Source organism: Notamacropus eugenii, chromosome 3 (assembly GCF_028372415.1).
Source record: "Notamacropus eugenii isolate mMacEug1 chromosome 3, mMacEug1.pri_v2, whole genome shotgun sequence".
In the NCBI taxonomy this organism is placed as follows: Eukaryota; Metazoa; Chordata; class Mammalia; order Diprotodontia; family Macropodidae; genus Notamacropus; species Notamacropus eugenii.
The window spans coordinates 381,309,691-381,325,601 of record NC_092874.1 but is presented as its reverse complement, the minus strand read 5'-3'; the positions used below and the strand labels follow the sequence as shown (position 1 = coordinate 381,325,601).

At 46.3% G+C, this 15,911-nt stretch overlaps 1 protein-coding gene across 1 annotated transcript in view; it reads right to left on the bottom strand.

Moving 5' to 3' along the window:
- The window catches only part of TNRC18 (trinucleotide repeat containing 18), a 153,486-nt gene that overhangs the window by 4,189 nt on the left and 133,386 nt on the right, over positions 1-15,911 (bottom strand). Inside the window, 8 exon segments of the mRNA XM_072597654.1 lie at positions 72-146; positions 1,858-2,094; positions 3,741-5,026; positions 6,389-6,550; positions 7,232-7,348; positions 9,012-9,120; positions 9,859-9,934; positions 12,473-12,590. Coding sequence (XP_072453755.1) covers positions 72-146; positions 1,858-2,094; positions 3,741-5,026; positions 6,389-6,550; positions 7,232-7,348; positions 9,012-9,120; positions 9,859-9,934; positions 12,473-12,590 — 2,180 coding nt within the window.

Sequence of the window (15,911 nt, the reverse complement as noted above, 5' to 3'; positions counted from 1 at the left end):
CTCCTTAGATGCTACAGAGTCCATGCCCTCTGGAGGAGGAGATTTGCATTTGTCAATTCCATTTTACCTACCTCCATGAAGTCCTTCCTCTGGCTAGAGGTCTGCAAGGCTGTGGGGACACTCCTCCCTGACTTCTGATCCCAGCGCTGTTTCCCAAAGCAGGGAAAAGAAGAAATCAATGAGTATCTCTGAAAGCAGATGGTATGCCAAGGCTGCTCCCTCCACCCAGCCCAGGGATCCAAAAGCACTGGGCAGAGCCAGCCACGTCAGGTACAAATTGCTCTACCTTGATGGTCACTCTTGAGTTGATCTCTATTTCTGAGTCACCTTGGTCGACAGACCTGAACCTGGACTCCTTACAAGCTTCAACATGCTATCTGGGGGTATTCTCTAGGGCAACAACAAAGGTACCAGGAAAGCACTGAAGATGGCATTACCCTCAACTCTATAGGATACCCCAATTAAAGCAGTGGCTCACCAATTATTATCACCCATACACATTTTGGGGGACAAAAGAAGGAACAAGTGGTCCCAGTGGACAATCTATGCCAGGAGTTCTTAACTGTTTTTCTGTGTCATGAATCCCTCTGGCAATCTGGTGAGGCCTATGGACTCCTTCTTAGATGGCTTTTAAATGCAAAAATCAAATACATATATAAGATTATAACTATATAATGAAATAGTTATCAAAATATTTTTTAAAATAAATTTAAAGAAGGGCAGCTAGATGGCACAGTGGATAGAGCACTGGTCCTGGAATCAGGAGGACCTGAGTTCAAATTCAGCCTCAGACACTTACTAGCTGTGTGACCCTGGGCAAGTCACCTGACCCTAACTGCCTAAACACATAAATTTGAAGACCTTTAGTTTAAGAACCAATAATCTACACTAACCACATCCATTTAAGTAGCAAAGACAATCTGTCTAGAATTAGAGTCCAACTGTAATTCACTGAATACCATAAGTGAATGATGAATTTAGGCCAGTAGTTAAAGCACTGAAGCTGGAAAGTGTTTTGTTTCAGACCAGACCTGGGACTTTGCTGGGTAGGGAATTCCCCTGCCAAGGCAGGTGGCACCTAACTCTGCAACTTCAAAGTCTATGAAAGGTGCTCAGGGCTCTGAGAGGTTAAGAGATTTGTGTCAGAGGCAAGGCTTAAATCCAGGGCTTCCTGACCCTAAGGTTCTCTCCCTATTCACTTCAAAACACAAAGCAGGGGTTTTTAAACTGGGGTCCATGAATTAAAAGAAAAACAAAACAAAACATTTTGACAACTGTATTTCAATATAATTGGTTAGCTTTGTGATGCTATGAATTTTATTGTATGAATTTATTGTATGTATTTAATATTGTATGTATTTAATTAATCTATTAATAATAATAGATGTAATTTACGTAAAGCTTTGAGGTTTGCAGAACTCTTTATAAATATTTCATTTTCTCCTAGGATAACAAGTGATTCTGAGAAAGGTCCATAGGCTTTACCAGACTGCCAAAAGAGACCGTAGCACCAAAAGAGGTTAAGAACCCATGGCATAAACACTAACAGTACAGGAAAGACCCACTGGAACTGCACCAGGCAGAACAAGGTGAAATTCCTCAAGATGGCCTCTTGTTACCTGTAGTTCCTACAAATTTGGTATCAGTATGGAAGATGTTGGTTGGCTTGGCCTCTCACTTCTTTGGGAACATTTCCTGTTCCACTCTAAGGACAAAGATAACTAAGGATATGGGCCGAGAACTGTGGTTCTTCCTAGAGCTTAGCACTTTTAAACAGTATCTGTTGGCCATTTTGGGGGGACCAGAACTTTAGCTCCTGGAGGCTATTCTTGCTAGCCTGGGGACCCTGCCACCTACCTTGCCTTCATTGAGCTTTTTGCCGGGGTTGGTCTCCTCAGGATGGTAGAACCACTTGACTCGTACCACCATGTTGTTCCCCCATGACTCCCACATGCTCTGGATGCGACCGATGTAGGGCAGGTTGGGCCGGCCAGCCGACAGGAAGACTGCACAGTCGCCGATACGGATTATCTCCTTACCTCGGACAATGGCTTTGTAGAAGAGTTTCCTGGCCTTTCCTTTCATGCCCCGCCTCTGTGGAGAGCCAAAAATAGTAGGTTACATGTACACATGTATGCATGTCTATGCTTGCACTTGAACATGTATGTAGGGGAGGGCATCAATCCATCCTCAAGCACTTATTAAGCACTTTAGACATTGGGGTAAGTGCTAGGGATCCAAAACCAAAAGTCAGAATCCTTGCCTTCCACAAACTGATGGGAGGATATAGGCAGTTCAGTTGTCTCAATGCCTACCTTAAGCCATGGTCTATAGCAGGGGCTCCCGACCTAGGTTCTGTAAAGTTGTGTTTTTTAAAAGTGTTTTGACCACCTTTTTCCCAATATAATTGGTTTTCTTTGTAATCCAAAACATTAAAAATATTAATTTTAGAAAGGATTCATAAGGCTTTACCAGACTACCAATGGGGTGCATTACACACAAAAACCCTAAGACTCCCTGGTTACAGGGAAGGCCTAGAACAAATGCCTTAAGTCTTAGGGACAAGGCCTCTTTGTGCCTCAGTTAACCCATCTGTAAGATAGGATTCACATTCTCCACTCCCACTCACACTTTGGTTGCCAGGATAAATGAGAAATTCCTTTGGGTTCTGTGTCTGAAAGAAAAGTAAAACATGATTCTAAAGCAATGTTATGGTTACTGTTATCTGGAGGATGGAGGATTAGCCTACACCATCTGATTCAGCAAAGGCAGCTCAGGCCAAGGCCTGTGGTTAGGTTGACTCCCAGATGGCAACAAGAATCTTGTTTCAACAGGCCAGAGCCAAACTCCCTTGGCACTGCTGACAACAAAAAAAACAGCCAGCCATGTTAGGAAAGGGTTAGCCGAGACTGATCCTGAGACTGGAAAGGTGGATGCAAAAAGCCATCCATTAGGCAAATGGGGAGGATGGGTACCTCAGTGGCTAGCTCTGCAACTCATTTCTTGCTCATTGACCAGAATGGGACAGGGATGACCTTCTGTGGACAGAAGGGAGAAGCAAGGAGGACACTCCTATGGGGTGACCAAACTCTGCTTTCATAATAAATGGATTTGTGAAATTGTGTGCAAACTGAAACTGTTGGTAACTGAATCATTTTAGCCGCACTGGAGGAATCTACTATTTTGAAGAAAAACTCTAGATGAACCTTTGGGCAAAGCACAGGACCCTCTTTTAATTGACTGCTTTGCATGACGTGGTTGTGAGTCAGAGGAACCAGGGGTCAAAGCCCACCTCTGACACTACTACTTTCCTAACACTGAGTCTCTTCACCTCTCTGGACCTCCGTTTCCTTAGCTGTAAAATGAGGTGGTTGACCTCTACAATCCACTCCCACCTTAAATCTAAGATCCAACCATCTGGGTTTTCTTTATATTGGAGTGTAAGCTTGGAGTCAATTAGACCAGAGGTCAAATCCTATCTCACTGCCTGGCTATGGATCATGGGCAAATCACTTAATTTCTGTGACCCTCCTACAAGAGTTGGTACCGCACAGGGTTCTCATGAGAATATGCTCTATATCATGAAAAGTGCTCTATGAAGCTATTTTTTATGATTTAGTTATTATAACATATAATAAAATGCATCTGCTATTATTTATTTATTTGTTATGGCCACTCCATGAGAGTGCCTCTCCTTCCCAATGACCACTGAGGTCTAGGGATAGGGTACCAAGCGATACCTGAGTGGGTTTGCCGAACCACTTCCACAGCTGCCGGGCTGGGAGGAAGGCGGCGATTTTGGGCCTGTTCTCCACAGACGGCAGTCTCTGCCGCTTGGCCAGCTCCTTGGTCGTGGGCAGGTGGATTCCCTCACGCTTTTTGGGGCGGCTCTTGCTGCCCCCAGGCTGTGCCTTCTGTGCCTGAGGGGTTGGCGGCTGCTGAAGTTGCTTTTTGCCCGTCGTCGGATGGGAGGAGGTCCGAGATTTCCCCGCCTGCTTGGCTGCCTTGGGAGGCAGGTCTGGCTGGACGGAGGAAGGGCCGGCCTGGGCCTCATCATCCGAGCTGCAGGAGGAATCCTCGTCTGTGGTGGAGGAGGAGGATGAGGAGCTGGAGCTGGAGCTGGAGGATGTGGAGGACGAGGAGGAGGATGAAGAAGAGGAAGATGAGGAGGACGAGGAGGAGGACGAGGAGCTGGAGCTGGAGGAGGAGGAGGACGATGACGACGAAGATGAGGAATTGGATGAAGACACTGGGCTGGAGGCCCGGGAGCTGGATGAGCTGCTGTCCTGTCCGTGGGCATCCCCTCCATTCTTGTCTCCTTCTTCCTCCCCTTCAGTCTCTGAGCTGCTGCTGCTGCTGCCGCTCTCTGACTCCTCGGCAGCCTCTGCGGCCTCGGTCTTGTCCTTCTCCGTGGTGGTCAGTGGGTCCCCGGAGCCATCAAATTTGCCTGCAAAACTGGGTGCCAGAGAGTCCCCTTCAGGGGCCTTCCCCCTAGGAGGCTTGGTCTTGGCCTCGCCCAAGGAAGGGTAGCTGCCCAATCCCGTGAGTGTCTTGCTGTCCCTTCGGCTGCCCAGACCCGAGTCCTCCAGCAACATCATGGCCTCCTTTGTCTTCTTGCTCTTAGGAGAGGTCACCCCTTCGTGGTCCAGCTTGATGAGGAGCTCGCCCTCAGCTGGCCTCCGTGAACCTTTGGAGGCTGGGCCAAACTCAGCCACCTCCTCCGCCACTCTGCCCTTCTTTGCTTTCGACCTTCCCGAGGACGGGCTGTCAGCTGCACTGAAAGCTGTCAGCTCCCCATATGCCTCTGGGGCCAATGCTGTACTGAATGTGGGTGTCTGGAAAGAGGGCAACTTGGGGGGCATTCTCATCTTGGCCGCTTTGTTCCGCTTCTCCTCGGGGAGCCCTGGTGGGTTCTTCTTGGAGTTCTTAGTGGCCGGCTTGCCCAGACTGCCTGGCTTGTCCTGCGTCAAAGAGGCACCTGGAGAAGGGTCAGTCTGGGCCCCTTCTTCTGGGAGACTCGCCTCTTCTGGAAGGGAGCAGAAAACAGACAGGCTAAGGGCCCCTGAGGGAGAAGGGCACACATCAAAAGCAGAGGGCATTTATGACTGGGGCTTCCTTTCATGGGGATCTCCATCAGCCACAGGGATACAGTTGAGTGCTCTGGTGCCTAGCCCCAGCTGCCACACCAGCTGCTACCCTGGTTTCTTCAGCCAAGTCTGAAATCTCCAAGCCAATGGGAGCCCCTAGGTTACCCCCCCAGCCACCTGGCAACATGGCTTATTGGCGGGGGTGGGGGAATGTTTAAAGCAGGTTTCTCCAGCCAGTACTCGGGAAGCTCTTTTCCACATAAAACATTGTAAATGGGATTCCTCAACAGCCTTCTCCCTAGTTGGACATTGCTAATATCTTGACTTATTCTCCCAATGACCCAACTGAAGCCAGCACTATTGCTGAAGGGAAAAGCAGTAAGAGGGGAGAGGAGGGTGAGTCTGATTTTTGAATTCCAGAGATTAAAAAGTCAGAAAAGCAAGGGAGTATGTCACACTGAATCAAACTCATGGGTCCACCCAGCCCAAGATTCTGCTGCCAATTGAGGGTCCAGGGAATGTGCAATGAGAGGGCATGAAGGATAACCCAGCCTCTCTCGGCCTCCACGCCCCAGGTGGAATTAGGGAGAGTTAGTTCCTTTGGGAGGTTAAGAGGTGGGCTCCTTCCTAAACTTTTCTCAAGGAGACAAGACATGGTGGTGTACCACCATGTATTCAAGAAAGCAGTGTCAAGGCCAGACTCTGGCTGCAAAACACATCGATTCAAATGGATTTTGGAAGGAAGGCTGTGACATTTAGCAGCTGTGGAAGACTTGAGGGTTTTCAGTTTGCTCATGGTTAGAAATGAGGGAGCTGGATGACAAGGCCTCTGAGGTTCCTTCCACCCCTGGATCTATGATCCTACAAAATAGGCAAGTCATTGAACCTCTGGGCCTCAAGTTTCTTCATATGTAAAATGGGGAGATGAGAGTAGATGCTCTCGGTGGTGTCTTTCAGCTCTAGAGGAAGCTAGGTGTTGTAGGAGACAGAACACTAATCTAAAAGTCAGGAAGGCCTGAATTCGACTTTTGCATAGAAACTTACTAGCCATGGGAACTCAGGAAAGTCATTTAACCTTTTAGCATCACTTTCCTCATCTGTAAAATAAGGATAATAATAGTCCCTATTTCACAAAGTTGTTGTGAGGATCAAAAGATAATATTTGTAAAGCATTCTGGTATCTTTAAAATGCTATTATGAGGTCTATGATTCTGTGATCAGAGGATGAGGGAGAATTTCCACTCTAAGGAGAAAGGAGAACTCAGAGACACAGCTTAGAACCTCCAGGTCCAACTTCCCACCTTTGCCCTTGGTGCTTGGTTTCCGACCACGACCTTTGCCCTTAGCTCCAGATTCCTCGGACCCCAGGGAGCTGCCCTCTTTTCCTTCTCCAGCATCCTTGCTGGATTTTCGGCTTCGGCGTTTGGCACTGGGCACAAGGAGGGCAGGGGAGGGTTCTGCACCTGTGGAAGCAAGTACAGGAGAGGCTCAGAATCTGCCATGGTGAGCCTGAACCCAAGGTTGGGTCTAGTCCCTGGCATTTCCATGCTCGCACATGGAGTGTCTGGATCCCCCTAGCATTCCTGCTACCCCTCAATCTTTCCCTGTACCTGGAGCTCACTGCAAGCCCAGGGTAATGGGCATCTGTGGGGAAAAAAGGGACTTTCTAACCATTTGATACGTTCTGGGAATCCCCGTTAAAATGCACACCTGCCCCACCCCAGGGAATCCCCAGACTAATATCCACTCCATTTCTCTATTTCTCATTCATGAAGATGTATGCTGAGACTGCCTACAGCTCTCAGGAAGGTTAAACAAAGGGACCAAAGCAGCCATGAGGCTCCCCAGGGGAAAGGACAGAGCCAGCAGGATTCTCAATGTGGGTAAATGGGCTTCACAGCCAGCCTGGACTTGTCTTAGGTCAGACCTAGAAATAGAAAGTGACTTCCAGAGAGGTCACAAAAGTCCATGCTGTGCTTCCCCGGGACTCCCTCCTGGCAGAAGGAAGTCTGCAGAAGAAAAGCGTGCTTAACGGAGCTCTGATCGACTCTGAGACAGGTCTCCTGGAGGGTGTCACCCAGAGATGCAGCTGAGGGGCCCAGCCCCCTAGCCTCAAAGCCCCTAGGTTGTCTGTCCACACTTACACTGAATCTTGTAGTCTGGTGGCAGGAGGCGGATGTGAGATAAGGGAATCCTCCCAGTGTCCCCATCATCAAATTCTACTGTGATCAGATCCCCATCTTCCTCAAGGTCTAGAGCCCCTGAGAGAGGAGAGGGGAGAGGCAGAGGGAGTCATTACAAGGGCCATAACGCTGGTCCACCCCAAATTGTAGAAGGTTGTGTGTGTGGGTGTGCACGTGTGTGTATGTATAGGCTCTTAGTCTCTGTGTCTGAGGTATGTGTATGAGCGCACGTGTGTGTGTGTGTGTGCGCATGTGTCTGAGGTGTGTATGTGCATGTGTATGTGCGTGTATGCATGTGTATACAGGCTCTTAGTCTCTATGTCTGAGGTATGTGTATGAGCGCATGTGCGTGCGTGTGTGTGTATGTGTGTGTGCGCGCACATGCACACTTATTCGCAGGCAAGTGTGTGTTTGTGTACATGGGATTAGTCTGTGCGTGCAGGGTATGTGTTGGGGGGGCAGGTGTGTGTGTGTATGGGGATGTATTTGAGCATTACGTATGTGTGTCTGTCGAATCAGTCTATGGCAGAAGTGGGTGTGTGAGTGTGTGCATGTCTACTGGCTCTTAGTCTCTGTAGCTGAGGTGTTCATTTAAGTGTGTGTGTATGTGTGTGGGGGGTGGTTCTTAGTGTCTGTGTAAGGTGTGTGTATGCAAGTGTATATGTATGGGCTCTTAGTCTGTATAGGAGAGGGTGGGGTGTGAGTGTGTGTCTATGGGATCTGTGTGTGTGTTCGTGTGTGTGTGTGTGTGTGTGTGTGTGTTTTGAAGGTAGAAAGGCATCATACAAAACCCAGTTCCAAGTGGCTCCTAAAGTAGTCTGTTTCCAAATCAAATGACCTCCAGAATGAAGGATAAATGAATGATGCAGGGGACCTCGATTCTAGTTTAGAGTCAGCAACCAATTTGTTTTGTGACTCTGGATAAAGTCACTTAACCTCTTTATGACTCGGTTTCTCCACCCATAAAATGTTAATAAAAATGCAAGCGATTTTTTTTAAAGCACTCATTACGTAAAATTTAAGTGAATCAATTTACAAGAACTCCCTGAGTGCAATGCATTGGAAGGAGAGGATAGGCATGTCAGAATGGTGAGTACTAATGGTCTCTTATCCTTTAATATGTTTTACCACCAGCCTTGTTCCTTCTAGGGATAGTAGTGGTTGGAAGTGTGATGTCCACCTTTCCATGTCCTCCCCCAACACATACACGGACATACACACAGACACACAGACACAAACACTCTCTCTCTCTCTCTCTCTCTCTCTCTCTCTCCCTCTCCAGTACAAGAAAGAGAAACAGTGGAATCCTAGGTCTGTGAAAGTGAGATAATACTTCATTTTTATCTCAGGATGCTATGAGCCAACCAATAAGCAAAAGCTTCCTTTGTTCCAGGCACTATGCCAAGCACTGGGGATAAAAAGAATGCCCCCCCCATTAAAAGAAGCATGGTCCCTACCCTTAAGAAGCTCTCATTCCAATGGAGGAGACATTATTTGAATAAGTAGGCGTATAAATGGAAGAGTGTCTGGGGAAGGCAGGAGCTGCAGAGAAGACCAGGAAAAGCATCCTGCAGAAAGTGGGATTTGAACTAAGTCTTGAAAGAAGTCAGGGAACTATGGACGTGGGTGTGGGGGCCCTCATGAGGACAGAGCTAAATCAGGAGTTTAAAACTTTTTCTGACATTGACACAAATTACCAAGAAAACTGGTCAGAAAAGATGGTGGGTGGGGAATGGCTTACCTCGGACCACAGTGCCAGGGTACAGACAGCGGTACTGCTGGCTCCAATAAGCTGCAATCCTGGTTCCCTCAGGCAAGAATCTGATTGAAGGGGGTTTCACGTCTATGATCTGTGGGAGGGGGCAACAGAGTGAATACAGTGGGGTCTCCTTGAGCTACCCTGAAAGAACCATGCTCCCAGTCTGTCCCTAGTATTCCTTGGGCTTTCCTCACCAGGGCTTGGCAACTGGCTTGCAGACCAGATCTAGACTCTTTGGAGAGTTATCAGTTGACATTAGCAGGTGTTCTCTTAATGGTAATGGGAAAGAATACAAAAAACCCTTACTGATTCAGCCCAGAGATTGAAAAAAATCACCCGTAGGTATGGGTGTCCAAAATCAGGCTTCCCAATGGAATGGGTAGGTGAAAACCTTTTCAATTTTTTTCTGTATTTCTCCCCTACTTCCTTGAAGATCAGACTTTTGGGATGCACTGATAGCTTTTGCTGATTTTCTCCCTGCCTCTTCTACTTTTTATCTTTCTAACAAAAATTCTGTTATACAGAATGATTCTCTGGGAAGGGAAAGGAAAGAGAAAGGGATAAAGGGGGAAAATTAGGTGATATAAAAACAAAAGATATCCATAAAAATTTATTTTAAAAAAATTGGGGTGCTGGGGAGAGATTAAGTCTTCGTCCTAACTCAACACTTCTTCCAAAGGGCACGGAAGATGAAAAACCTTACACCTTCTCTCTATTTCTCCTTGAAACTGGAATTCTGTGGAATGACTATAATGTTTTCCCCCTCTGAACTTTCTTCCTCTTCTCCCTCAAGTCCTCCAATCCAAAGGAAAAGATCATGTTTACTCACTGCTTCCTGCAGGAGCTGCTCCAGACAATAGATGTGGGGTCGGTTGCCCCTCTCTCCTTCCACCACCACCCGGTATCTACAACACCAGATCAGTGCAAGTGTCAAGCCACTGTGACATTATCATCAACATGGAAAGCTTCCTCCATAGCCTTCCTCTTCCTTCTCTGGCCTGACATGGCCACACCCTCCCTCCCCAGGACATGGCTCCTTTCTCCACTGAGACTATTAAATGAAGGGCAGCTCCTCTCTGACTATCACTGATGGGTCAAATGATGACCAAGGGAGATGCCTTAAATGAAGTCCTTTCCCTATTCCATGCCTCTTTCCCCTAGTATCCTAACACTGTTCCACACTGTTCCATGTGTCATTATCTTCGGTCTTACACCAAGTAGGTGTCTTTTAATGGAACTTGGGAGAGGACCAACGCAACAGAACAGAAGAACCTCCAAGAGAATTTTAGAAAGAAACAGGCAATTAAATGTCAAAAAAAAAGCACCTCCCTTCTTTGGATAAGTGGAGGAGTGTGGGTATGGAATATCAAACGTGTCAGGCTCAGTCGCTATGTTGCTTGGCTTGCTGATTTGCTCTTTTTCATTCTTTTTAAATTCTTTGGCACTGGTTAGGGATATATTTGGAATGAAGTAATATAAAAACTCAAGGGAATATTTTAGAGAAACTTGGGAAGACTTGTATGAACTGAAGGAGTAAGAACTGAGCAGAACTGGGAGAAATCTCTGCTGCTGTTACACAATAACATTACACAACAATACTGAAAAGACAAACAACTTTGAAAGACTTAAGATCTTTGATCAACATTGATTAGTTGGTCGGCTGTTGTCGCCCTTCATTCTCAAAGAGGATCAAAATGACATCATTCTGTTAGTCAAGTTACAGCATGTCTGACTGGGGCTGATCAGACCAGTATGAGCTCACAATGCTCTACCACAAGTCAGGCACAAATAGTCCATATGAACGTTTGGGGTGGATCCTCTAAATGTGCACATTTCAGGCTTCTTTTGAGCTAATGCAATTCTGCTTTGCACATGGCATATAGCACCTTCTCTAATGAGGACACACCACGCTGGGTAGTCCTGTGCCAGTGTCTCCCATGTCATGCAATCAATTCCAAGGTTCTTAAGAGAGACCTTGATAGAGAGAACTCACGTAGAGAGTTCACAAAGTGACCAAATGTGATTACAGAGGACCAAGGGGAAGTATGCTACCTCTTGAGAGACAGGGGACTTCGGGGGATAAAAGAAGATATATTTTTAGACACGGCTGATTTGGGAATTTGTTCTGCTTGACTACATACTTTTGTCAGGAGAGTTCCCCATCCCTTTCTGTGGGGGTTGAGGGGAAAGTAGAGAATAAACTTTTGTTATTAGAAAAAAATATATTAAAAAAATAAAATTTTAAATAATTAAAATAAAGTGGCTCAAGCTGAAAGCACAACCCAGCAGAGCTGTACTTGCTTCTTCAAACTCACGGAAGGACCTGGATTTCTTAGCTCCAGCCCCCTAACCTGGCCCTACCCACCCCTTAGTACTACTAATGGTAATGACCACTGAGGGTACCTATTTGCCAACAGAGAATGAGTGTGTTATTACGGTGAGGTCTTGGGATAAAGACAGGAAGGACTGTGCTGGGTCCGGGTGGTACTGGATGGTTCAGTTTTCAGGGTGGGCATTTACTTAACCATAAAATGATGCAAATCAAGACTTGGTTGTTTTGCCAACTGTCTGGACTTAAGAAAGTGACAGGGAAAATGTCAATAATAATAAAAACAAAAGCTAACATTTATATAGCACTGTCTATGTGCCAGGTAGTGTGCTAAGCATTTAACAATCTCATATAATCCTCACAACAACCCTGCAAGGTAGGTGCTGTTATCCCCATTTTACAGATGAGGAAACTGAGATAAAAGTTAATGACTTGTCCAGGGTCATGGAGCCATTTTCAAACCAAGTCTTCCTTGCTCTTAGGTCATCTCTCTACCCACTACACCATCCCACCTCTCATTGTCCTCTTCCTGTACACACTACGGAAACACTATTAACAAACGTCTTCTGAATTCAGTTGGATGTGGAGGTGGAGAGGAATTGGACCAGTGATTAGTAAGTTATGCAGGGATTCCTCAGTCTAAATGAAGCTGTAATCAAGATTAGGAATTGTTAACCTGGGGTCCAGAAACTCCTTTTAAAAAATATAACTATTTCATAATAATTAATTTCCTTTCTAATCCTATGCATTTTATTTTATGCATTTAAGAATAAGATTCTGAGAAAGGACCCACAGGCTTCACCAGTCCTTGGTCTAGAGTAATGAACTGTATTAAAAGGGTTTTCATCAGTGACAATGGGAGCTTTGGGAAATCTGAAAAGCCTCCACCAGTTCCACTGAAGGAAGGGCCTAACCAGCACCAGGTCTTAGTTTGAGGCACCATCTTTTTCTTCACGGTCTTGGTTTTCCCTATGTTCCTGGGATCCTTTCTGGCCCTAGGATGGTATCAGAGAGTGATGACAAAGCGTGACTTCCCATGCCCCCTCCTTAGTCCCCTCTGCTTTTAGCCTTTACCCAGGTTGAGGGGAGGGGCCCGGCCCCTCACATGACTCACATGTCAGGCGAGTGCACAGTCTTCACATGCCCAGCATACAACAGCTTATCATCCATGGGGATGAGGACCCTCAATCCATCCTTAAGCTCATCCTTGTCAATGATACAGGATCGGGGAGCTGTGGGACAGGGAAGGGACAGCAGGAATGAGCCACCCTGTTCCCCAATCAGAAGGGTCTGAGTCAGCACAGAGAAATGGTGCCTGGCCAGGAAGGATTTATTACTTGTCACCAGATGAATGGCATTCTTCCTATTCAGCAGAATGTAGGAACCTCAATTAGGAAGCCTCTCACTTGCCTTTTTCCTCCCCAAATAAGTGATCTCTCTGAGCTAGTTTCCCTATCCCTGGCCTGTGGAGAGGTTGGCTCTGCAGCAGTGCTTACTACCCCCTCCTCAATTCTTTTTTTTCCTTTTAAAATATTTATTTTTAGTTTTCAACATTCCCTTTCATAAGATTTAGAATTCCCCATCACTATGGAAGTGTTTTGCACGGCTACACATGTATAATCTATTTCTAAATGCTTGCTTTCTTAATGAGGGTGGGGAGGGAGGGAGGAAGGGAGAGGATAAGGAACTCAAAGCTTTAAAAATGAATTTTAAAAATTGTTTTTGCATGCGACTGGGAACTAAGATGTACAGGCAATGGGGTACAGAAAAATAGAGGGGAGGGGGATGGAAGAAGGGGTCGGGGGTGATAGAAGGGAGGACAGACTAGAGGAAAGGGTGCACAGGGAACATGCTGTCCTGGGGTGGGAGAGATGGGGAGGAAATCTGGAATTCAAATTCTTGTGGAAGTCAATGCTGAAAACTGAAAAATAAATAAATTATATATTAAGGGAAAAAAAAGATTCAGAGTTCTAAATTTTCTCTCCTTTCTTCCCCTCCCCCTCCTCAAGACAGCATGCCATCTGATACAGGTCACACATGTATAACGATACTAAACATATTTCCACATTAATCCTTCTCCTGTCCTATTTGATCTTTTAAGATTGTTCACTGTCCAAAATCAGGCCAGGGACAGTGGACAGTAATACACATCAAACCGTTTCCTGCAGCCCCTTCTCCATTATCCATGCTGGGGGGGAAGGAGGGTGAAACATATATCTAGGCAATAAGGATTGGACCTGTGGCTTCATTAATATAGTGACCTCTCAGACAAGGAAACTCCTCCCACCAATACTGGTCAGAGCCTTTGCAACATACAGCCTTCAGAGGTGCCCAGAGCACTGAGAAGTACTCTTCAAGGCTATGCAAGTGTGTATATATATATGTATATATATGTATATTTATACACACACACACACACATACATATATGGAGACACTCACAGTCTAGTAGAGGAGACAACATGTAAGCAGTCAGATACCAACAAGATATAGGCAGAGAAACTGGACAGAATCAGATTGGGAAAGGCTGTCTGTGGAAGGTGGCATTTCATCTGAGGCTTGAAGGAAGCCAGGTAGGGATGAGGAGGGAGAGCATTCCAGGCATGAGAGCCAGTCAGAGAAAATGCCCAGAGTCAGGAGATAGAACAGGCTGGAGGACAGTGCCCCAGAGTACATGAGATGGAAGGTGTATTGGGGCAGCTTATGCAGAGTTCTGGATGCCAGAGGATTTGACATTTGGTCCTGGAGAGGACAGGGAGTCACTGAAGTTTATTGAATGGGAGTTGATGTAGTCAGATCCATGTTTTAGGAAGATCACTTTGGCAGCTGAGGGTAGGATGGACTGCAATAGGGAGAAGAGATTTGTTGGTAGTGGGAGACAATCAGGGTTAAGTGACTTGCCCAAGGTCACACAGATAAGAAGTGTCTGAGGCTGGATTTGAACTCAGATCCTCCTGACTCCAGCGCCAATAGTCTGTGCCATCTAGCTGCCCCGGGGGAAGAGATTTATGGCAGGGAGAATGACCAGCAAACTAATGCAATTCTCCTTTGCATGAAGGGAGCACAACCTAGAGTAGTGAGATGTTACATGACTTGTCTAGGGCCACACAGTCAATATGTGTCAGAAGAAGGACTTGAGCTCTGGTCCCCCTGGCCATGCCATCATGGCTCTCTGTTGCTTAGGCAATAAGATAACTGACATTTGCAGGTAATCCAAAAAACTATAACCCAAGGTTCCCACCTCCTTATAGCAGAATGTCTATTGAGTATCTAACTGGAGCATCATTTCCTCTTTCTTCTCCCTCTTGTTTTTGAATGGGAAGAAAGGAAGGAAGGAAGGAAGGGAGGGAGGAAGGGAGGGAGGGAGGGAGGAAGAAATACAAATATTATCTCATTTGACCCTCACAATAACTCTGGGACTTGCCCAGAACCACACAGCTAATCTGTCTGAAGGCAGATGTGAACTCAGGTCTTCCTGCAAGTCCAGGTGAAATGCTAGATGATGAAATTCCCTCGACCAGTGCAGGTTACCACATCTGCAACTCATAACCTTAAAGAGTTGGCTGGGGAAATGAGAGATTAAGTGACTTGCCCAGGGTAATAAAGTCAGTACATGTGACAGGTGAGACTTCTGGCTAGGTCTTTCTGGCTCCAAGGTCAGTTCTTTATCCACTAAGTCAACCACGCCCATTAAATTTGGGCAATTAATAAATGCTTCTTGACTTACTGGCTGATGTATTCAGCCTGCACTTATTCAATATGGGGTTCTTTGTATGGATTCTTGACTCCCTGTGGACAAGACTGGGGCTGGGTAGTCCCTGTACTTCTCCTCAGCACCCAGGAGCAGTAGCCCTGATGGACCTGTAGCCCTGATGAACCCATAGCCCTGATGGACCCATCCATTCCAGGTGAATCAAGATAAATGTTGATGGAGCAGTCTTCTTCCCGGCCCCCTCCACCCGGGGGGAGTGCGTAGGGCAAACAGTGAAGAGATCTTTCCTATACATAACTTTCAAGGCTGCATTAACTACCACCCAAGGGCTTTTTTTATTTAATGGGTTTCTCTGCAAAAAGCTTTGAATAAATTCTGGTGGCCCCCTACACCTCAAAATATGAAAAAGGATCAAAATATGAAACCCTGTTTGACATTCAAAGCCCTTCATAACCTTCTTCCCTCCACCCACCACCTTTCCCATCTTTTTTATGCCTTAGACCCTCTCTCTCCGCTGACTCCAGTGACACTGGCCTTATGTCATTCTTCATACAAGACACTCCATCTCCAGACACTGGGTCTTCTCACTGGTTGTCTCCCCTGCCTGGAATCTTCTCCCATTCATCTCCTCCTCCTCCTGGCTGGCTTCCCTTGGTTTCTTCAAGTCCCAGCTAAAATCCTACCTTCTTAAAGTATTTCCCAATCTCCTTTAGTATTAGCACCTTCCCTCTGTTGTTTCCAGTTTATCCTGTAGATAGCTTTTTTGTACGTATTGTTTGCATGTTTTCTCCCCTAATAGATTGTGAGTGCCCCAGGGATGAGCACAGTGCCGAGCACAGTGC